At 57.1% G+C, this 23,000-nt stretch overlaps 2 protein-coding genes and 1 long non-coding RNA gene across 7 annotated transcripts; 2 read left to right on the plus strand and 1 right to left on the minus strand.

Annotated features, from left to right (window-relative positions):
- Window positions 1-4,129: 4,129 nt before the first annotated feature.
- LOC111177180 (uncharacterized) lies at window positions 4,130-17,445 on the minus strand. 5 transcript variants are annotated; one of them, XR_004023249.2, is made up of 3 exons: window positions 15,560-15,786; window positions 13,391-15,242; window positions 4,130-12,850 (listed from the first exon to the last, which is right to left on the minus strand). It is a non-coding gene; the product is annotated as an uncharacterized LOC111177180 (long non-coding RNA). The 5 variants fall into 5 exon arrangements; XR_004023250.2 differs by having other exon boundaries at window positions 15,471-15,572; XR_002645245.3 differs by lacking the exon at window positions 15,560-15,786 and adding an exon at window positions 15,793-17,445 and having other exon boundaries at window positions 4,131-12,850; window positions 13,391-13,473.
- LCN2 (lipocalin 2) lies at window positions 11,376-15,211 on the plus strand. Its single transcript, XM_022578630.3, has 7 exons — window positions 11,376-11,551; window positions 12,076-12,212; window positions 13,410-13,489; window positions 13,685-13,804; window positions 14,041-14,142; window positions 14,887-14,916; window positions 15,029-15,211. Exons 1-6 carry the CDS (start codon window positions 11,414-11,416, stop codon window positions 14,907-14,909), a joined length of 600 nt encoding a protein of 199 aa, XP_022434338.1. The 5' UTR covers window positions 11,376-11,413; the 3' UTR covers window positions 14,910-14,916; window positions 15,029-15,211.
- A 1,213-nt stretch (window positions 17,446-18,658) lies between the features above and the next one.
- Window positions 18,659-21,987, plus strand: BBLN (bublin coiled coil protein). The gene is made up of 2 exons (XM_022578629.3): window positions 18,659-18,832; window positions 21,704-21,987. Exons 1-2 carry the CDS (start codon window positions 18,754-18,756, stop codon window positions 21,874-21,876), a joined length of 252 nt encoding a protein of 83 aa, XP_022434337.1. The 5' UTR covers window positions 18,659-18,753; the 3' UTR covers window positions 21,877-21,987.
- The last annotated feature ends 1,013 nt before the right edge of the window (window positions 21,988-23,000 follow it).

The following is a 23,000-nucleotide window of genomic DNA, read 5'->3' on the forward strand; positions in this document are numbered from 1 at the left end:
CCCTCCCGCACCACTGCACCGTTTCTTCTGTGGCCCGAACCATAAAATTTTCCATACACACAGGGGGCCTTAGAAACCACGTGTCTCATATTTATTTCGCCCACCCGAAGGCGCCGAGTCGCCGACCCGCAGGTCCCCAGCGGCAGGATAGGGCGGAGTGGGGATTCCAAGCCCTCCCACCCCTCTGTCGGCCTTGGCCCAAACTGAGGGCCCGAGGCTCAACTACCTAGGCTTCTCGGCGGGCAGCCCCGGGATGGCCCTTCCCGGCGGCCGGGAGATGGGTGGGGCTCGAGGAGCGGATGGGGATCTGAAGGCTGGACAGATTGTGGGCGGGGCGAGGCGGAGTCTGAAGGCCCGGCGGGCACAAAGCTCCTCTCCCGGGATGAGGCGCAAGAGCTGGGCTGCGACAGGGACCAGGCTCTGAGTGGGGCGGGACGTGGGGCGGAGTCTCACAGCGGGTGGGGGCGGGGCCCGGGCGCATTCAGCTGTGGCATTCAGCCCAGCTGGTCCCGAGTTCCAACGATCACCTCCACCTTCCGCCCTGTGCCGGCTTTCTGTGCTACAATCGCTGTGTCCCATCTTCGCGCTGCCCTTGCGGCGCCCGAGCCCACAATGTCGGGCCCCAAAGGGGACCTGGGCATGCCGGTGGAGGCGGGCGCGGAAGGCGAGGACGACGGCTTCGAGGAAGCAGGTGACCCAGGGGGGCTGCTGAAACGACTTTGCTTTCTCTGGGGTGCCCTCCTGAGAAGGGGAATCGGGGCCGGGATAGGGACCGGGAAGGAACCGCAGAGCCCTCCCATCCGCCCGCCCCAGGGTGGTTCCGGAGCAGCAAGCGCCCTCCGGGGATTTGGGACGAGCACCTGCGAGCGGGTCCCTGGAAACCGCAGCCTTCGAGAACTGTGGGCGACAGGCCCCGTTTTACAGATGGGGAAACTGAGGCCGCTTCAGGTCACTCGCCCTTTGGGATTGGGATTTGCTCCAGACACTTCTTTCAGCCCATGTGGAGATGGAGACTCCTAAGGGGCCGGGGCCGGGAGTGGACCGTCTTGGCTTGGCAGGAGGGGCTATCTGGGTGGGCGTGCCGCCCTGCTGAGTCAGCAACCCCAGGCGCCTTTGCTGGTGTGGCCTGGAGCCCTGGCGAATGTGACTTGCTTACAAAGCGGCCTCTTGCCTACACAGCACTGCAGGGGGTGGGGGTAGGGGGGGAAGGAGAGAGAACCATCAACTCCCTTCTCCCCTTCTGCAGCCTCAGTTTCCCCATCTGTAAAATAACAATAATGGTTAGTGTTTCCTGCAATGAGATCTGTCAGAATTAAATGGGGAAATGAATGGGGAGAGTCTGGAGGCTAGTGAGGCTGGGGTGTTTTAGAGACCCCTATTTTTTGCCCACCTGGCAGCTTGCTCCATCTTTGCCAAATACAGGAAGGAAACCCAATAACCCAATCCTCCACCAAAATACTTGGCAAATTCTCACTTTGTCTTCCTGGCCAAGATTGGGCAGGACGTAAGGGCAGGCCCACGTGTCTTGGCCTGCCAGCCGATGCTCACTGCCCTGAGTCCCTATACGGCCTCTTCTTTAGTTCTTTCCAGGCAGGAACCTTCTGTCTGTGGCTGAGCTGGATGGATCCCTAGGCCCAAGTCTGACCAAACCCTAGGGGTAGCTGTGCTGTTCCCTGTTGCTATGGGACATCTGGGGACAGGTGGCCAAGACCCAGGGTTCTCACACGGGAGAGAGGACAGAGCCTCTGTCCAGGCATAGCCCAGATCGTGCCAGCCCAGGAGCCCCATTCTAGGCTGTAGCTTCTGTGACCTCCCATTGGTATGTGACCCTACTAGCCAGTCTCTTGGGCACCTGTCCCTCTGTGAGTCCGTGACCTCACCCTCCTTGTTTTCCTTCACCCTCTCTTATGCGGCCCTGCCTCTTTTTTTTTTTTAATAAATGTATTTATTTATTTATTTTTGCTGCATGTGGGCTTTCTCTAGTTATGGCAAGCAGGGGTTAATCTTCCTTGTGGTACACAGGCTACTCATTGCAGTGGCTTCTCTTGTTGCAGATCATGGGCTCTAGGTACGCAGGCTTCAGTAGTTGTGGCTCGCGGGCTTCAGTAGTTGTGGCTCGCAGGCTCTAGACCACAGGCTCAGTAATTGTGGCACATGTGCTTAGTTGCTCCGCAGCATGTGGGATCTTCCCGGACCAGGGCTCGAACCCGTGTCCCCTGCATTGGCAGGCAGATTCTTAACCACTGCGCCACCAGGGAAGCCCCAGCCCTGCCTCTTAAGAATTGGGTTCTTCAGGGTTCATTCTTGGACCCACTAGGCCCCATACACGTGGCCTCGGCCACCTCTTCCCTACCCTGGTTTCTGTTACCATCTGTGTCGTGAATGCCCAGCCTATGGTTTCAGGTCAACCCTATCCTGGGTTTACAACTGCCTCTGGGTCAGCTGGGATGTTCCACAGGCAGCCCACCCTCATCCTGGCGTAATCACCCAATTGACTATCTTTCCCGCCTAACCATTTTCACCTTTTCTGCTCCTGCCTCCGTCGTCAAGGGAGAACCCAAGAGTCCTGCCAACCGCTTCACCCTCCATGACTGCCCAGCCCCTGCTCTGCCACTCCTCCTGACCCCAGCACTCGCCCCTCTCTAACACCCCAGTGGGTTCTACCCAAATGTCCCACTACCCCTTCATCTCACCCAAAACCTACTGAAGAGATGAATCTCAAAATAATTGTGCTGAATGAAAGAGGCCAGGCAATAAAGCATATGTACTGTTTGGTTCCACTTATATACAACTAGAAAATGCAAACTAATTTATGGTGAGAAAGCAGCCTGGGGGTTGCCTGGGAGTGGGGTAGGGTGTGTGTGATGACGAGGAGCAGGAGGGAAGGGGCATGAGGGGTTTTGGGGGGTGATGAGTATGTTCACTGTCTTGATTGTGGTGGTGGTTCCATGGGTATTTATATATGTCATAACAAATTGCACGAAAACTACAATGAAAGCGTATGTCAAAAGGACTTCAGAGGGCTTCCTTGGTGGCATAGTGATTAAGAATCCGCCTGCCAATGCACAGGTTCGAGCCCTGGTCCGGGAAGATCCCACATGCTGCTGAGCGACTAAGCCCGTGCGCCATAACTACTGAGCCTGCGCTCTAGAGCCCGTGAGCCACAACTACTGTAGCCCGCGAGACACGACTACTGAAGCCCGCGAGCCACAACTACTGAAGCCCGCGCACCTAGAGCCCGTGATCTGCGACAAGAGAAGCCACCGCGATGAGAAGCCCGTGCACTGCAAAGAAGAGTAGCCCCCCACTCACTGCAACTAGAGAAAGCCTGTGCACAGCAACAAAGACCCAATGTAGCCAAAAATAAAATAAAAATAAATTAAAAATAAGTAAATATATATATATGAAACAAAGGACTTCGGAGCTCCAATGGCCAAAGTTGGAACAATTTGATCAACAAAATAAAGTAGTATTGGATTATAACCCAAAGTATACAATAAATATCCATGAGCCCATTCTGATATAAATAAATGATTGAATTAATAAGTAAAGGGGGGAGAAGATACAAATCTCTCGTAGAGAAAAATTCCAAATAATTTGTGTAGACATCCTGCCCTCAAGGAGGTGGAGCAAAACTCTCCCCTCCTTAGGTGTGGGCTGTGCAGAGTGACCTTCTTCCCAAGAGGACAGTGGGGGAAGGGGGAAGAAGGGTAACTGCAATGGAGAAACCTGACAGTCACCCCCCAGCAGGTGACCAAGGTCAACATCAACATTGATCAGTCATATTGACAGTATGTACCCTTGATAGGATGTGATGCAAAAATGGCACTTGACCTCTGCACTCTTTCTCCCCCAAAACCCATAAGCCCAGTCTAACCATGAGGAAAACACCCAACAAATCCCGAGAGGGACATTCTGCACAATACCTGAGCAGTGCTTCTCCAGGCTGTCAAGGTCATCAGAACCAAGGAAAATCTGAGCAACTGTCAAAGCCGAAAGAAACCTAAAGAGACATGACAATGTATGTATATGTGTAGCTGATTCACTTTGTTGTGAAGCAGAAACTAACACACCATTGTAAAGCAGTTATACTCCAGTAAAGATGTTAAAAAAAAAGAGAGAGACATGACAACTAAATGTAATGTGGGATCTTGGAACAGGAAAAAGGGCATTATGTACAAACCAAGGAAGTCTGAATAAAGCATGGACTTTGGTTAATAAAGTATCATTGATGGTTTGTTAATTGTAACAAATGTATCAAACTAATATAATATGTTAATAATACAGGAAACTGAGTGCAGGGTATATGGGAACTCTTTTCACAATTTTTCTGTAACTAAAACTATTTTAAAATTAAAATTTTTTTTTGAAAAACTTGTCAGATTGTGTACTTTGAACATGCTTAGTTTATATTGCTTGTCTGGTATTTGTGGGAAGGTTTGTTAATGATTGATTCGATTTCTGTCGTGGCTATAGGGCAGCTCAGATTGAATCCATTTGGGTAAATTACAGCTTACTGGGAAATTTCCCATTTCATTACCCGTAACATTTACCTATCCATTTAATGTCTATAGAATCTATAGTTATATCCTTCTTTTACTTCTGTTTATTTGTGCCTTATATCTTTCTGTTTTGAGAAATTTTTCTAAATTTCTATCTAAATTATAAGTCTTTTCCAAGAGTCAACTTTTGGCTTTGATATTCCTATTGTGTCTTTCTAATTCATTAATTTCTTCTCTTAACTTCATTTTCTCCTTCCTTCTGTTTTCTTTGAATTTATTCTGTGGTTTCTTTTATAAATTTTTATTTTGGACGCCTTGCTCATGACTCTGCAGGCTTTCTAGTTATTCTAAAACACACCCTTAAAGCCATGCATGTCCCTTGTTTATTGTGAGCCCAGCAGGGCGTTAAGAGTCTATTTCACGCTAGATCTGGTTGTCTGGTGGAGGGAGGGCCCTTCAGAGTTTCTAGACTGCTGTTCACCAGGATTGCTTTAGTCTTTCAGGAAGGCTCTGAACAAGTGAAATCAATTTTCTTTTCAGAAAGCTTAACTTTAAAAAAAACTAAACTTTTTTTTTAAAGGTTGACCAGGAACGAAGATTATCTAGGAGATTTAGAAACATGACACTTCTAGGAAGATGGGGGATTAGGAATGGATAGGAAATGTGGCAATTTAGGGACAAAAAGGGCAAGCTTAGAAGTTTAGGATTTAGGAGTCAGTAGCTTGTGGCTCACGGGGTCTAGAGCGCAGGCTCAGTAGTTGTGGCGCACGGGCTTAGTTGCTCCATGGCATGTGGGATCTTCCCGGACCGGGGATCGAACCCGTGTACCCCACACTGGCAGATGGATTCTTAACCACTGCGCCACCAGGGAAGTCCCAACAACAGAAATTTAATTCTTACAGTTTTAGAGTCTGTGAAGTCCAAGATTAAGGCACTAGCAGATTCGGTGTCTGGTGGGGGCCCATTTCCGCCCATTTCCTGGTTCACAGACAGCCGTCTTCTCACAGGGTCTGCACATGGTGGAAGGGGCGAGGAGCTCTCTGGGGTCACTTATAAGGACACTAATCCCATTCACGAGGCTCCACTCTCGTGACCTAATTGCCTCCCAAAGGCGCCCCTCCTAATACCATTGCATTGTGGGTTAGGATTTCAACATGAATTCTGGGGGGACACAAACATTCAGTTCGTAGCAGTATCCCAGGACAGGGGGCCCCAGAGGTATGGTTAGAGACCAAGGAACCATGGGTCACTCAATCCTGGCAGACCCAGGTTGGCTCCTAGGGAGAGCACTCGGGCTGCACTGACCCTGGGGGAGGCCAGTGCCCATCTGAGTGTTGAGGGACTCTGGGCCCAGAGGGAGCCCCCATACCTATGCCCTGCATCCTCAGCCTGCCTGTCACACCTCTGTAGAGGGTTCGCACCCCTGAGGTGATTCTGAGAGTCATGAGAAGAGGGAAGGGGGTGGTCCTCCCTCCAGCCCAAGGTCCCCAGAAACTCACACCTCCCCCCGGCCCCTACCTGGTCCCCCTGAGAATTGGACTACAGAGGGGCAGTGGCCAGGCCCAAGGCTTCAATGAGTGTTCTCAGAGTTTTACTCTCCTCTGCTCCCTGCACCAGGCTCCCGGCCCCTCGCCCCACTGTCCACTGGCCCAGGTCGGCCCCTTCTCCTTATGAAAATGGACACACTGCCCCTTTGGAGCCTGACCTTGTCCCCACTGTCACAGTCTTGGTCGTGGCAGGACGGGTGCAGAGCAGGAAGGAGCAGGTCTTGCTGAATGTCAGGGCCACATACCAGGCAGAGGCCTATGGACACAGCTACCCCTGCCCAACTCCCCCGGAGCCCAGCATCCACCCACCGCCAGCTGGATGCCTGGTGCCCCCTGCAGACCCTGCTCAGAGCAGTGGCCTCCAGTCCCCTGGACCCCTTGTAATCATCACAGGCCCTCTTGCCTGCATGGGAGTCCAAGCCCTGGAGTGAAAGGCAGGAGCACCCATCTAAGGGGCATGCATGCATGGGCCGGGCACCCAAGGACCAGAAGCAGGACAAGGGCCTGGCCCCAGACCTCATGCTGCTGCTGCCCGGTAGACCCTAAGGATTTCCCCAGAGGGAGGAATCCAGTGGGTGTCTTGTGGGGGGTGTCAGAAGCAGCTGCCTTTATTTTTCTCTTTTATTCTTTTTTAAAATTAATTTTTTTTTGGCTGCGTTGGGTCTTCTTTGCTGTGCGTGGGCTTTCTCCAGTTGCGGCGAGCGGGGGCTACTCTTCATTGTGGTGCACGGGCTCCTCATTGCGGTGGCTTCTCTTGTTGTGGAGCACGGGCTCGAGGCACGCGGGCTGCAGCAGTTGTGACACGCGGGCTAAGTAGTTGTGGCACACGGGCTTAGTTGCTCCACGGCATGTGGGACCTTCCCGGACTAGGGCTCGAACCCGTGTCCCCTGCATTGGCAGGCGGATTCTTAACCACTGCGCCACCAGGGAAGTCCGCGGCTGCCTTTCTAAGCTTTGCCACAGGTAGGCTTTCTGGTAGGTGGAAAGGGCGGGAATCAGGAGATCCTCGAGTGACCCCTGGCTGAGAGCTGAGCGATGGGGGTTGGAAAGCTGCTTCTGGAAACCTGAGACTCAAGCCAAATCTCTGGAGGAGCAGGCACCTCACACTGAACAGTCCTTCGTTCTTCTGGGTGTTTGGACCCGCAGTGGCCAAGGAGGGCCTATCTGTGGACCCCAAGAGTTGCTGTCGCCACAGCTGGCCTCCTGGGGGCACCTTGCCTGTAGGCTGCTCCCAGGTGTCGCCCTGGCCCCCAGGAGCCTAGTCGCCCCTGCCCCGGGGACCTCCTGCTCAGCCCTTCAAGCAGGGGAGAGAGGGGTGCTTTTGCCCCAAACATCCCAGGCTGGGCTGAACACTGCTCCCAAGCTTCCAGAAACAAGTCCAGGGGGTTAGAGTGGATTCCTGAGATGCAAAAACTGTCAGAGAGCATTTGACTGCCTTCCTGATTGGATTAGACCAGGGATGAGGCCTGGGTCCTTCCATGGGAGTCAGGTCACTGCAGTCCCTGGGGAGCTTCTCCTCTGGGGCCCGTGGAGGGGGAGAGCACCTGCCAGAACAGATTCAGAGCAGCCACAGTTCTCCTGGCTTCTTGCCACAGAGAGCCATGTGTGGATGGTTTTTAAGTTCCTGCCGTTGCTAAAGAGACCCAGAGCAGGACTTGGAAGGTCCAGCCCTGGCTTCTCCCAAGAGGGGACTGGCCCCAAGACTCCTATGTGGCTTGTTGCGGTCTGTGGCTTGTTGTGGCCTCACTCAGGACGTCTGCAGCTCCTAGAGAGACAGTGGGGAAAGCCGGCAGGGGTGGCCTGTAAGACCAGCCCAGGGGCCACAGTGGAAACAAAGAGAGGGGCCAAGGGGAGTCAAACAAGCACCTGGGGTGCCCCACATGGCGCCACGAGTGCAGTGCAGAACTTTCTGAAGCCCTGGAGTCCAGGAACTGCTCCCAGCTCTGGGCTGTGTGAACCTGTAAGTGTCTTCCTTGGCCGGGGGCCCAGTGGGAGGGGGCTGGGCAAGGAACGAGGTCCCCAGGGTCCTGTCCTTGGAGTCGGCCCAAGTCTAAACAGGAGGTCTACACCACGGTCCTCACCCAACCCTCCTAGTACCTAGTTCTGCAGCTTGTGCGAGGTGGGTGTGTGTGTTGAGCTGACCCTTCCCTGAAGCCCAGCTGGACTCTGAAGAGGGTGGGCAGAGCTTTTCACCTTTATCCCCAGCCCACCCTGCAGGACCCTTTCCCTTCCTAAGGCAGACAGCAGCAAGCACCCTCGGCTGATCTGCCGCCCAGCTCCACACAGCCCCAAACCCACCTCTTGTTGGCTGGGATTGGCCTGACCTCTGCTCCAGCCAAGGCCAGGACCATCCTTGGACCCCCACGAGGTATGGCTGGGACACGGCACACTGCTGAGACTCAAATCCCTGGACAGGCCTCGTCCCCTTCACTCCTCCCTTGGCTCCTGGACCAGGCCAATCTCCAGGGCTGGGCCAGGAGAGAAGGCAGAAGGCAGCCAGCTGAGGAAGGGGTGATGAGATGGCTGTCACCAGGTGTGTCAGCTGACGCCAAGACCACACGGAGATAAGGACAGAGAGATAGACAAGGCCAGTGGTTCTGAGACAGGCCTGGAGCCAGCACAGAGAGAATGGGCCCTGCGTGGGTGTGATCAGAAACTCAGAGGTGACGTCCTGTAGAGACCCCCCCCCCCGTGTGTGCACCAGCTGCATGGCCTCGCAGGATCTGCCTGCAGCTCTCTTTACAGACGGGGAGACTGATGGAGTGTGTGTGTGGGGGTGGACAGAGATTTGCAAGCACCCGGAGGCATCAGGACTCCAACAGGGGCCCCTGAGCTGGGCAGCTGGGCCGTCTCCCCTCCTGCACCTGGCCCTGGTTTTCACATGCTGCAGACCCGGCCCAAACACCCGTCCCCAATTCATACCAGGGGAGCATTGGCCACCCTGACTTTATTTTATTTTATTTTATTTTTATTTTACTATTTTATTTAATTTTATTTTTGGCCACACTGAGCGGCTTGCCGGGATCTTACTTCCCGGACCAGGGATCGAACCTGGGCCCACAGCAGTGAAAGCGCCAAGTCTTAACCACTGGACCGCCAGGGAATTCCCTCGCCCTGACTTTTTATTTTTTTTGAGATCGCTCAATGTGAGCAAAAATGTGAACAGGTCTTCATATTTATTGCTCATCAACATCAATGGGAAATCTTAAAACACGGAAGAGAACAGGCCACTCCTCCTTCTATCTCATTCAGTTGGTGTTTTTCTTAGGACCCATTCCTTTTTGTTTTTCAGAGTAATCCTGACTTTTTTTTTTTTTTATGGCTGTATTGGGTCTTCGTTGCTGTGCACGGGCTTTCTCTAGTTGCGGTGAGTAGGGGCTACTTTTCGTTGCCGTGCGCGGGTTTCTCATTGCGGTGGCTTCTCTTGTTGCGGAACACAGGCTCTAGGCGCGTGGGCTTCAGTAGTTGTGGCACGCGGGCTCAGTAGTTGTGGCTCACGGGCTCTAGAGCGCAGGCTCAGTAGTTGTAGCGCACAGGCTTAGTTGCTCCGCGGCATGTGGGATGTTCCCGGACCAGGGCTCGAACCCGTGTCCCCTGCCTTGGCAGGCGGATTCTTAACCACTGTGCCACCAGGGAAGTCCCAACCCTGACTTTTAGAATCTAGAATATTCCCTGCAGCGGCTCCTTGGTGATCCAGGGTACTGTCCCTCTCCTACTTAAAATTCTTTGAGCCTCCATCCATGAGTTTCCCCAACGTCTAGGAGTCACCACAGACTCGAGGATACATTTTAAGGTCAAAGAGAATAGCAGGGGTAGAGGCCCTGGGGCTGCGAGCACGGATGAAAGGGGGGGTGGGGGTGGCCACGGGTGCCTGCAGAGGGCCCGGCCTTCGGTGGCAACATCCCTGAAGAGGCTTTGCTCATCTCTACTTCCTGTGCTTTCATCACCCGGAAAGGCCGGCAGGTCAGGGCCTGAGAGGGCAGGGGTCCTGTGGGGGCCTCTCTGCCTCAGTAGGATGCGTCCTACCCACCAGCTCAGGACCCCTCCAAAGCCCCTCCCCTCAGGGCTCGGCACCCCAGAGCCTCGGCTGGGGAAGCTGATTCCCAAGCAGCAGGCAGGCAGAGCCATTGAGGTCCCCGTCAGTCTCATGCGAGGCCAGCGGATCCTCAGTTCAGCCACAGATCAGGCATCCAGACAGCCTTGGCCCTCATGGTAAGCTATCTGGGAGACATTGCCCAGGGCCTGGGACCCACCATTGCCTCCCAAGGACGGCCAGGCCCCCAGTGAGGAAACTGCACCCCTCCAAGGACAAAGCTGGGATCAGCCATGGCAGGGACAATTCTGGGGTCCCACGCCCAGGGCACTGGGCTCCAAGGCTGTGGCCAGAGACAGCAGCTGGCCTCAAGGACCTCTCAAAGACAAGTCCAAGTCCCTGCATTCCCTGTGCCCCAAAGCACTTGGTGTCCAGAGCAGCTGGGTGGATAGCCCACCTTCAGGCCCCAGCCCCCAGCGCCCCTCACCCAGCACAGACGCATGCCCCGTGCTGCCCCCCACAAGCATGGCGCTGGGACCGCAACACCTGCTCTCTGCTTTGCCAAGGGTCTACGCGTGGGGCTCTAATGCCCAGCTTGGGGTCTCATCCCCTGGGCCCACAGCAGGGACCAAGTCCTTTAGGGGTTGGCTAAGGTCCGAGGCATGGAGGAGGGGAGGGGCTCTTCCTTCAGCCTCTGGCCTGGTGTGCGGCCCCCGGGAGGGCCAGGATCTGGGCTCCGAGAGCTCAGGGCACACACCACACTCTCTGTCCTTCCTGGTCAGAAATGTTCCCTCTCAGCTGCCCCACCCTTCCCTGTCCCTTCTGCGAACCAGGCCACAGCACACAGGCTGCCAGGGTGAGCAATGGTCTGTGTTCCTCGGATGTGGGAAGGGGGTCTCACCACACATACCCACCCTGGGCTGGGGCTGAGCAGGGGCCCCTGAAAGTCAGAGATGACAGCTTGTCCTCATCGGGGACCACCAACCATATACAGAGCCAACCAGAATGAAGGGAAGGGGCACAGAGAGAGTGGAGGGAGCCCTTGTGCCTGCCAGACGTGCAGAGCTCTGGGCAATGTCTGCTCCCCACCTTCTGCCCCTGGTCTTGCACAATCCTGACCAGCGGGGAAAGGGGCAGAAATCTTGCCAGGTGTTTCAGCAGGAGTGCTGGCAAATGCCTCAGCCTTCCCGGATATGGCAAAATATGAATGACTCCACCCTGGGAGGGGCCACGAGGCAGGTGGACCATACATAGGGTTGCCCAGGCAGCCTCCGCACTCACTTCCCCCCTCAGCTGCTGTATGGAACGCCAGCCTGCTCAGCCCTGAAGCCATGCCCCTAGGTCTCCTGTGGCTGGGCCTCAGCCTGCTGGGGGCCCTGCACACCCAAGCCCAGGATTCCACCCCCAACCTGATCCCAGCCCCACCTCTCTTCAGGGTCCCGCTGCAGCCCAACTTCCAGCCTGACCAGGTAAGGGCCCTGGAGGGAGAGCTGCAGGGGTGCCCAGGGAAGAGTGCAGGCAGAGGGGAAGACAGGTGAAGAGTCCTAGCAGACAGGTAAAGGCAGGACGCCCAGGCTTCAGCTTAGCCTGCCCTGGCTCCCCCGACGGAAGCCACGCTCCATTGTCCCACACCGACCCCGAACTTGCTGACAAGAGGATCACCTGGGCAGACCTTCCCAGGTCCAGTCTCTCTCCCATAATTGCTGTAGTCCATGCGTGGTGGGGACACCTTTAGTCCCTCTGCGTGAGGAGGAAACTGAGGCACAGGGAGGCCAGCTGGCCACCCTGCCCAGGGTCGCCCCCTCCCTGCCATCCTCAGGGCTCCCTCCTGGCCTGGCTGCCTCCGGCTCCCACTGCTTCATCAGTGCAGGAACTGAATGCCCAGTCCCAGGCTCTGCTGCTTAGCTACTGGTTCAGGGCCTGGTTCAGGGCCTGGTTCAGGGCAGGGGCCCTAGGGTCATTCGTGGGCTCTGCCTATTACAGCCCCCTGTAGTTCCAGGGGAAGTGGTACATCGTAGGCTTGGCAGGGAATGCATTGAAGAAGGAAAAACAAGGCCAGTTTAAGATGTACGCCACCATCTACGAGCTGAAAGAAGACCGCAGCTACAATGTCACCTCCACCCTGCTCAGGTGAGAGCTGCCACCTCCTTGGCGAAAGTGGGGGAGACCTGAGGGGCTGCTTGAGGGTCTAGCGGCAGACTGATGTCACAGTCAAGGGATGACCGAAGGTGAGAGACAGTCATTCATCCTTCTGCTCAGCACCGGATTCAGATATTTGTTCATTTCTTCCTTCATTAGATCAGCATTTATTGGTCACTTCAGAGCAGACACACAGAGGGTGCTGGGGATGAACACAGTCGTTCAGAAAACAAGACAGAGACAGCCTGGAACCCCCCTGCCCCCCGCCACCCAGGGCTTCATCAAGGGCTTACAGGGAGGTAGCCTCTGGAACTGGGCCTTGAACGAGCCACCTGCCTCAGAAGGAGGCATGAGGCGTCCACGGCAGGGGCTGGTGAGTCAGAGAGAAGCACTCCTTCAGGAAGCATCCATCGTACAGCTCTTCTGAGCAGCAGCTGGGTGGCTTGGCAGGGGGGCAGCCCTCACACTGCCAGGGGCCTCAGGCACCAGCACAGAAGCGATCTGGTGAGGAGTGGGTCTGAGCAGGGTCCCTCTGGGGGTGGTGGAGAGAGAAATGGTAGGGTGCCAAGGTTCGCCCAGCCCCTATGAGTCTCTGGCTCCGGCACCCAGGGGGATTGAGGCTGGAGCATCTGTGGAGCAAGAAGCAGAAGAAGGATGGGTTTGGGGAGATCAGCTCTGGAATACCAGGAGACAGGGTGGGACTCAGGTCAGGGTTGGCCCAGGAGCTAGAGGAGTCCTTGGCAGGGATCAGACTGGAACCTTGGAGGGCAGATCCCCCAGGAGAGGTTACAGACAGGGAAGCAGCAGAGGGTAGATAGGAGCAGGGATAAATGCCTGGGGTTGGGGGTAGGGGGACAGTGTGTAGGGAAGGCCACCGAGGGGAGACAGCCCTAAAGAGGAAAGGACAGTGGGTGCTGGAGGGAGGGTCTGAGCAGGGTCAGATGTCCCAGGGCAGACCAGGCAGTGACAGACAGGGGTAGGCTTAGAGGGGAAGACCCAGGCCCATCTCAGCTGGGTGGGGTAGGGACCGCCTGCTGTGGTGGGGATGGACTGTCTTGGGCTGGGCCAGGCCAGGGGCATCAGAGTCCCACCCCCTCCAGCTACAGCCCTGGCCCCCACCTCGTCCAGCCCAAGGAGTCCAAGCCTGTGTCCACTCCGGTCTCACTCACCCATCTCTCCCTCCCACAGGGACGAGCGCTGTGACCACTGGATCAGAACTTTTGTCCCAAGTTCCCGGCCCGGCCAGTTCACCCTGGGCAATATTAAGGGTGAGTTCTGAATGAGGCGGGCCCTGGGGTTGGGCTTCGGGGGGGGCAGGGTCCTCCAGGAAGGGGCGCAGACCTCCCTGCCCGTCCACACAGATGCTGTTCTGTGGGAGAAGCCCCTGCAGATGGGCCGGGGAGAAAGGAACGGCTCCCTCCTCCCAGCCTGGGCAGGCTGACCCCTCGCCGTCCTCCCCACAGGCTTCCCCGGGGTGCAGAGCTATACCGTGCGAGTGGCGACTACCAACTACAACCAGTTTGCCATAGTGTACTTCAAGAAGGTTTACAAGAACCAGGAGTACTTCAAGACCACCCTCTACGGTGGGTCTTCCCCACTGCCTCGGGGACCCGGCTCCTGGTCACACCGTCAGGGGAGAGGCCCACGCCAACCCAGCCCCCCAAGGTCCTCTGCAGTGTCAGCTTGCAGTCCCTGTGGGCGGCCAGGGAGGGAGGTCCTTCTGCAGACCCTCCATGAGGAAGGGATCAGAGGCCTTGTTCACGCATTCAACGATATTTATGGAGTATTTGCCGGCCACTCACTGGCCATCTGGCCACAGGGAGGACCAAGGAGCTGACCCCTCAACTGAAGGAGAACTTCATCCGCTTCGCCAAATCCCTGGGCCTCACTGATGAGTACATCCTCTTCCCTGTTCCGATCGGTAATGACCAGCTGGGGAGAGGAAGAGGGGATGTGGGGACCACCCAAGCCCGATGCTGCCCCACCAGGGAAAGGGGGGAGGAGGGGCTCGGTCTTCTACTCAGTCACTGGAGCCCCTGGGAGCCACTTTGGGTTCGGGAAGACCCTGCCCCACCCAAGGATCCGTGGGGCACCCGGGGATCTGGGCCCCAAGGGTTCCTCCCTGACAGATGAGAATTTCAGGCCCAGGCCCAAATTCCCCCAGCCTCCCTTCTCCAGGCCACTTCCTCGACACCCCAGGCCCTACCGTCCTAGACCACTTCCTCCTCACACCCCCTCGTCCGGGGCCACCTTCCCCCTCGCCTTGAGGCCGGCTCACCACTGACTTGAAAAGTGCCCTTGTCTTCAGGTGGCCTGGACTGGGCAGGGGGCTCCAGCTAGGCCACTCAGGGAGCCACTGGCTCCCCAAAGCTGAAGGGCTGCCAGGGTCAGCAGGTAAACAGGCAGGAGGCCTGGGTGCCCGAGCAGATGTGTGGCTGGGCCTCACCTGCCTCCTCTGCAGAACGGGAGTCCCCCAGGTCTGCTCGTCCTCAGGCCCTTCTCCCAATCCCCTGCCCCAGCCCCCCAGCCCTGAAGGGAACCCCCAGATACGCCTTTGCTGGGCCAGGCTGGGGCCTGGGGTGCCCAGGGGCAGTGCAGGGGTCCCAGTGGGCAGGGGTCATACACACACACACCTGCCCATTCTGACAGACTCTCTCCCCCACAGACAAGTGCATCGATGACCAGTGAGGGTGCAGTGAGTATGGCTGGGGAGGGGGCTGATGGGAGCCAGGGTGCAGGCCTGCCTTTGCCCCCCCCCACCCCCGCCCAGGACTGCTGTTGTCTCTACTTCCCCGTCTCCCTCTCAGGTGCCTCCTGTCTCTCTGCTCCCATCGCCCTCCTGTCAGCCTTTGCCCGGCTTGGTGCCCAGCTGTCCCCACCAGCCCAGACACCGGTGACAGGAGAGAGTCCAGAGACCCTTCTCATGTCACTGCCCACCAGCTGCTCTCCGAAGCCCCACCTTGCCTGCTAAATAAACACATGCTCCGGTCCCCAATCTGTGCTCCTTGACCCCTGGGCCACCTGCGAGGAGGACAGGCAAAGGATGGGCTCACATTAGCATCACTCCTGGATCCCCCTGTGGTCCTCAGCAAGTGATGGCGGCCACAGAACCCATGGCCAGCTATGACTGGACACTTCCTAGCTCTCCACCCACCCCCACCCCACTCCCAGGCCCATCCCTGCCTTTGAGGGATGCCTGGTCCAACAGAAACACTGATGGGGCCACACCTCATTCCCACACTCGATCACCTGCAGTGGGTGCCACAGCAGAGGCCCAGCCAGGGCCGGGGAGCCGGATGGGGGCTGCGAGGGCTGAGGTGCTGTCACCCCCAACTCACCAGGACTCCTGTGGATGCTGGAAGACAGCAGCCAGGGCAGGAGGGGTGCACAGTGGGTGGGGCAGAGGCATGCCCAGCTTGAGGGTCGCCAGGGGTGGTCCCCTGCCCCTAGGGGGTGGCAGTGTCCATGCTGACCCCATTCAGCATCTCGTCCTCACCCACACCTCTCCTCTATGATGACCTCCAGACCACCAGGGGCAGAGCCGGGGGTGGCAGGGAGGGGAATACGCTACCAGGAATTCAGATTCCAGGAGACTCGAGGGCTCCAGACCTGTACCCTCCGCTTGGCTGGGCCCAGCAAGCCCTTGTTCACCCACAGGCCGCAGCTGGAGCTCCTCCCTGTCTGCACCACACACAGGAACCCCCTCCCTGGCCTCTTCTTCCGTTGCAAGGTTAGAGGTCAGAGAGGGTGGGGTTCTGAAGAAACCCAGGCTTCTCCACCCACAAACTTGCACACCTACCCCTTCACCCTCGGCTGGGGGAAGAGGAGATATTGGAGCTGTGATAATCCTGGATAATCTCTCTATCTCAGAGTCTCAATGTAAGCAAGTCTGCAAAGGCCCCTTTCCCAAATAAGGCACCATTCACTGGTTCCAAGCACCAGGACCCAGATATCTTCGGGGACTGTTATTCAGCCTTCCACACGGGGCTTGCAGAGGGGGTGATGGCACCTCACCATCACCATCACTTGTGAGATGAGGGGTGAGAGGCGAACAGCGATGCCAGAGGCGGGGCAGCACCAAAGCACGCCCCCTCCCCCCATCAGGGCTGGCTGGGGTAGTAGCTGTTTTGTCCTGTGGTCTGCTATGTGGACCTTGACCACAGGAGTGGGGTGGGCAGAGTCCAGGTTCGCTTTGGCTTCTGGGAGCAGAGAAGGGGCCAGCCAGGTAGGGGCCTCACCACCTGTGCCACCCAGCTCTCCATCCTCCCACCCTCACTCAGCCACTTGGGGGATGAGGCTTTGGCTGGGCTCTCCTCTCTTCTCCTCCCGCCTGCCTCCCTCTGCCCACACCGCTAGCCCCAGGGCCTGGGCACACGCTCAGGCCCAGGAGAAAGGCCACTCCTTGAATGCTATGGTGGGGTCCTGCTGGGGGGCTGTGCAGCGTCCTGCGGACCCTGCCCAGTTCTCCGTGGAGTCTGACTTTCAACAGGATAAGCTAAGTGACTCTCCTGCCTGGTCCCCACAATGGGACAGGCACCTCGGGGTCGGGGAGGGGGTACTCTTTGGGGCTGCCTTGTCTCCTTGAGAAAGACAGGAGCTGAGCGGGGTCAACACTTGGCATAGCTGTGAGCAGGGCTGAGAAAGGAGGGCTGGCTGATCAGTGAGAGGCCCTCCCTGAGACCCTGGCATTTCACTAAGACAGAAGAGCCCTGTGTCCTCTGATGGAAGCAGAAACACCTGTGTCTGTGTAGCACACAATTGCGCAGAGACACGGCAGAAACACAGGTCACATATGTGGACATGCTGACACAATCCAAACACATTTATCCCTACAAGCATAGGACACCCAAAGAAAAGCACAGGTACATGTTTTCTCCCAGTTATGAAATCACACCTGAGATCACAGGACCCCACAGACGAGGGGAGAAACACAAAGACTCCCAGGCACACAGGGACGGGCAACAGACCCTCAGAGAGACATACAGGTTCTCAGAAACATGCCGAGGCACGTACAGATACACACCACACAGACATAGCAGTTGGATGCGAGCGCTCATGCACGCAGCCTGCGTGGGGATGCCTGATGCACGTGTCCACCCATCAGAGCGCCTGGCTACCCCCGGGCGCACTCCCATCACCCTCCCGAAGCCAAAGACTCATCCCTTTCCAGGAATGGCCCAGGTGCTGTCTGCCACCTGTTCCATCCATGGGCCTAGTACCTTTTTTTTTTTTTTTTGGCAGAAAATTTCAACTTTATTTGGCCAATGTGTCCAGTTCCAGGTAGTGGGAAGAAATAATAGAAATATTGTGGTTGCCCCAGGTGGTGGGAAGTAAGTGGATGCCTGGCTGGAGGAGGGCAGCTGGGGGGATGGGAGGAAGGGTACCCACCCATTATAGTCAAGGAGGGTCAGCTGACCTGGGTGAGGGGTTTTCACTGCAATCCTTCCTGCACTGGTTCAGCGTGGGCCTCGCCTCCACTCAACCTGCTTCAAAGAGAAGGTGGGGCTGCCGTTATCCAAGTCAGTGGTGTCTCACGTTCCTCAGTGAAACGGTAAGGCAGCTCCTGGGACAGAGAGGATCCCTTCCCATTGTCATCATCGGGGAACATGGCTCGGTCTGACCGCCACCCAGGGATGGCCTGCTCTCAGGAACTACCAGTGTGAGACCAGTACCAGGCTGCAGCAGCCATGTGGCCTCCTCCAGGAGGCCCAGCTACAGGAGTCCCAGTAAGTGAGCCCCTCTCCCCTGGATATGGGCCTCACTCAGCGGTATCCCTGGCCAAGATCACACCTCTGGTTCCAGCTCAGGAGCGACACTTTCCGGCTGTGTAACTTTGGGCAGGGCCCCCTTCCCCAGCTGGTAAAAAGGATGGGGTATGACGGCAGCTGGGCAGACTATCCCGAAGCCTTCCTTGACTGACAGCCACAAGCTGCACTCTGCTGACCGTGACTCTCAAGTAGGCTGTGAACGGATATCTTCCCTACACACTGGGGGCCTCAGAAACAACTCGTCTCAGATTTCTCCCATGCAGAGGCGCCGGCTAGCTTACCCACAGGTCCCCAGCAGCAGGATGGGGCAGAGCGGGGGGGGCCCAGGCTGCCCTGCCCTTGTGCCGGGTTGCTCGACCTGAGGGCCGAGCCCCCGCCGCCTAAGATTCTCATGGGGTGGTCCAACCCTAAGATTCTCACGGGGTGGTCCAACCCGGCCGCCGGGAGAGGGGCGGGCCCGGGGAACCGGCGGAAGTGGGCGGAGCTCGACTGTGAGGCAGGGTGTGGGCGGGGCTCGAGTGTGGGGGCGGAGTCTCACGGATGGGAGGGGACGGGGTTCTGGCGGCGGGGCAGGGCGGAGCTCTGGCTGCCGAGCTCCGCCTTGGGGGCGGGGTCCCGGCCTACTGGGCGCGTTCTGCCGCGGCGTTCCGCCCTTCCGGCCCCGAGTTCCATCCACCGCCTCCCTCTTCCGCCCCGCGCCGGTTGTCGGCGCGACTGTTGCCGCGATCAGTCGTCGCGCTGCCCTTGCGGCTCCCGAGCCCACAATGTCGGGCCCCAACGGGGACCTGGGCATGCCGGTGGAGGCGGGCGCGGAAGGCGAGGACGACGGCTTCGAGGAAGCAGGTGACCCAGGGGGGCTGCTGAAACGACTTTGCTTTCTCTGGGGTGCCCTCCTGGGAAGGGGAATCGGGGCCGGGATAGGGACCGGGAAGGAACCGCAGAGCCCTCCCATTCCCCCGCCCCAGGGTGGTTCCGGAGCAGCAAGCGCCCTCCGGGGGTTTGGGACGAGCACCTGCGAGCGGGTCCCTGGAAACCGCAGCCTTCGAGAACTGTGGGCGACAGGCCCCGTTTTACAGATGGGGAAACTGAGGCCGCTTCAGGTCACTCGCCCTTTGGGATTGGGATTTGCTCCAGACACTTCTTTCAGCCCATGTGGAGATGGAGACTCCTAAGGGGCCGGGGCCGGGAGTGGACCGTCTTGGCTTGGCAGGAGGGGCTATCTGGGTGGGCGTGCCGCCCTGCTGAGTCAGCAACCCCAGGCACCTTTGCTGGTGTGGCCTGGAGCCCTGGCGAATGTGACTTGCTTACAAAGCGGCCTCTTGCCTACACAGCACTGCAGGGGGTGGGGGTAGGGGGGAAGGAGAGAGAACCATCAGCTCCCTTCTCCCCTTCTGCAGCCTCAGTTTCCCCATCTGTAAAATAACAATAATGGTTAGTGTCTCCCGCATTGAGATGTATCAGGATTAAATGAGAAAGTGAATAGAAAATAGTAGACTTCAGGCATGCAAGTGTTCTGCATGCAAGTGTTCTGTAAGTGGTTATTATTCCCTTTAGTGTAATCAAATTTAGTTTAACTTAGAGGGCAGGACTTAGTAAATGTGGGGTAAGTTTGGAGTCTGCTTTTGGTTTCGTTTTGGGTAACAGCTTTGTTGAGCTATAATTCACACACTGTCCAATTTACGCATTGAAACTGTGCGATGCAGTGGGTTTTAGGATATTCACAGAGTTGTGCAACCGTCACCACAAGTGTTTTAAAGCACCTCATCACTCAAGGTCTGCATTTAATAAAGAGGTAGAGTAAGTGGGGTAAGTGGTGGGCTGCCCGGTTTGCCTGGGGCCCTGCTGGTGAACAAAGGCCAGGTGTGGTAATCACGCTGGCAGCTGTGCTGGGGGCATCTGGAAGGGTCTCCCAGGAGTCACACTGAGTGGAAGTTGGCAGATTCACAGGACTTAGGGCATTGGGGAGGAGGGTGTCCCTGATGGAAGGCAAAAACTTGGAACCGGGAGGTACCCGTGACACTTGACACAGACAAAGCCTAGCCCCAGTAGCGGAGAGAGCTGCCTCCCCCGTCTTTCTCCCCACTTGTGTCTCTTGGCCGGAATGTGAAATGTTGATAATCGCGACCATCTACTAAGTGCTTGCTGTGGCCAGACCCTGAGCTCTTGATATATGTATTTGAATCTTCACAGTAGCCCAGTTCTCATTCCCTTTTTCCAGAAAGCCGTAGTAACTTGCTGGGATGGGGCAGAGCTGGGACTGAAACCCAAGTGCCCCTGCTCCCCAAGTCTGAATCTTGGCTCTGCCACCAACCAGCTGGAGGACCCCAGGCAGGTCTCTTCCTTCTTGGGCCTCGGTTTCCCCATTTGTACCACAAGGGAGTTGGACTCCAGGATCCAGCAGAGGCTTTCCAGGACTCTGTCCTCTGTGAGTTAGGACAACTCTGGGCAATGGGTACCCTTCCCCCAGAATGCAGACACATTTGCACCCTTATCCCAGACACTCTCCTCTAGCCTTGGTCGTTCCCACACACCACCAGCCGCTTCCCCTTTGTCCCAAGCTGGCAGCTGAGTGTATCCGAGTCATGCGCTGGCTCACAACTGGGTCCCGCAGTGGGCACAGGCCCAGACCTTGGGTCCTAGCGGACATTGTGTGGCTGAGAGAGGCAGGTCAGGAGTGTCTGTGGAGGAGGGAGTGATGGTTTCTGGTGGAGACCAGGGAAGGATTCTTGGAAGAGAAGGCATTTGGAGCTGGTCCTTGAGCGGCTGAGGCATTCTGGATGGCAGGGGCAGTTAAGGAAAGGCAGAAAGCCTGCAGAGTCAGGCTTCATTCATTCATCCATCCATTCATTCAACAGATGCTTACTGTGTGACACTGAGGGCACTGGGGAAACAGCAGTGAGCACAAGTGAGCACAGTGAACACTCCACCTCTCGCACAGCGCTCACTGTAGTCTGGTGGGGGAGACAGACTAGCACACAGTCACAGCAGCCGAGCCGGAGGTGGGGGCCGTGGAGGTGTGAGAGGGCAAGGGGATCAGGAATAGAGGCCCGATCAGGCTGGAGCATGGGAGGGCTCCCTGTGGCAACATCCACGCTGACACCTGAAGGATGAGTGGGGCTCATCCAGGAGGAGAGGAGGGAAGGAAGACAGAAGGAGGACACAGCACATTCCAGGCGGAGGCCACAGCATGTTCAAGGGGCCTGAGGTGGGCAAAGGCAGGTGTGAGAGAGGAAAGGAAAAGGCAGGGGAGGTGGGGCTAGAGAAGGGGGCAGGGCCTTGGAGTCTGCTAGGAGCTAGGGCAGGGGAGCCAGAAGGGCTGGAGAGGAGGGCCTGCCTGGGGACAGAGGCCGTGACTGCCTGGCTCAGGAGCATGGGCTCTGGCCTCTAGGCAGCTGATGCAGGAAGTAGAGAGGAGACCTGGCACCTGGCAGGAATTCCCGGGCAGGACACTGTCTGGCTAACCTCCCTGTGACCAACCTAACCCTAGAAAAAGCTGTAGGTACACTAAGGTATTTCTCCAAAGCCTTTCCTCCTTTGATATCCAGCCATTTTCCAGTTGGTGACAGTGAGCCTCAGGAAGGAGTAGGGACTTGCCCAAAGCTCTTTAGAGGCAGGCTGGGGGACAGTGGCGGGGGGGGGGGGGCGGGGGCGGGGTGTGTGCCTGTGATCCCTGAGGAGATATGGGACCTTGACTCTCTTTCCCCTTCCTCCCAGAATACGCTGCTATCAACTCCATGTTGGACCAGATCAACTCCTGTCTGGACCACCTGGAGGAGAAGAATGACCACCTCCATGCCCGCCTCCAGGAGCTGCTTGAATCCAACCGGCAGACGCGCCTTGAGTTCCAGCAGCAGCTCGGGGAGGCCCCCAGCGATGCCAGCCCCTAGGCTCTGGGAGCCCCTGGCCAGGCTCTGGCCTGAGCACTCACTACCTGGCTTAGATACCTTCTCAAGGGCTGGCCTACAGGTTTTCCGGGGCAGGGGGAGGCGGTGTCTGCCGGCCTAGGCCACTCTTCTGGTACTTCACTTGGCGTACCTAGGCCCACCCCACCTCCCGGCACCCCCTCCTCAGGGCTTCCTCCCCACTGCTGGCCAGGTGTGGGCCAGCGACCCACCCACCTTGCCTGTCTGCCCAACTCCTGGACGCTCCCCACGCTGCCCAGGCCTTGAGCGTCCACATTAAACTGTTCTCCAACACCACTGCGCCTCCTCTCTCCTCTGTATCCCGGGATGAGGACCCCAGTGGCCGCCAGAGGTAAACAGGCCAGTGGAGGCATCCCAGGCATAGATCACACACTGGCTCATAGGCATGGTGGTGGGGCCGGGCTCTTTGGCCTTCTTGTATTTCTGGACACAGAGGTGCAGGTGAGGTCAGGGCTTCCTCCCCACCTGGTGTGCTCCTGGCCAGCGGCTGCTTCCCCAGCCCAGCTGAGACAGCATCAGCCATGCTGTGTGACCCTGTGTGATGTGCTCAGCTTCTCTGGGTTCTAGGGCCTTTCACTAAGACAACCAACACCAGGACATGCTGTGCAATATGTATAAAATAGATAAGAACCTGCTGTGTAAAAGTAAATAAAATTCAAAAAAAATAAAGACATGCTGCGCAACCTTGGGTTCCACCCTCTTTCTCCTGGCCTCAGTCTCTCCAGCTGGCCAATAATAGGGCTGGTCTGGTTATCTTGTCTCTAAGGGTCTTTCCAAATGGGGAAGTGGAACTAAAGAGCCAGCTCAGCCTGGGCCCCACTCACTAATGATTCATCATAAGGTCTCCTGACAAGAAGGGTGGGGTCCCCGCTAATGAACATGAACTTGGAACCAGAGGGCCTGAGCAGTGAGGGCCCCCAGTCCTGCCCTTCAGCTTCCGTAGGGTCCAGCTGGGAGAGGCCAGGACAGGGGGGTCCAGAGTTCAGGCTCGGGGTCAAGTCCTGGCCACTCACCAGATATATGACCTTCAGCCGGCACTTGACCTTGCTAGGCCTCAGTTTCTTCATCTGGGATAATGGGATAATTTG

Source organism: Delphinapterus leucas, chromosome 6, assembly GCF_059928025.1.
Source record: "Delphinapterus leucas isolate spDelLeu-1000000601 "Yukka" chromosome 6, BTC_Dleu_Yukka2, whole genome shotgun sequence".
In the NCBI taxonomy this organism is placed as follows: Eukaryota; Metazoa; Chordata; class Mammalia; order Artiodactyla; family Monodontidae; genus Delphinapterus; species Delphinapterus leucas.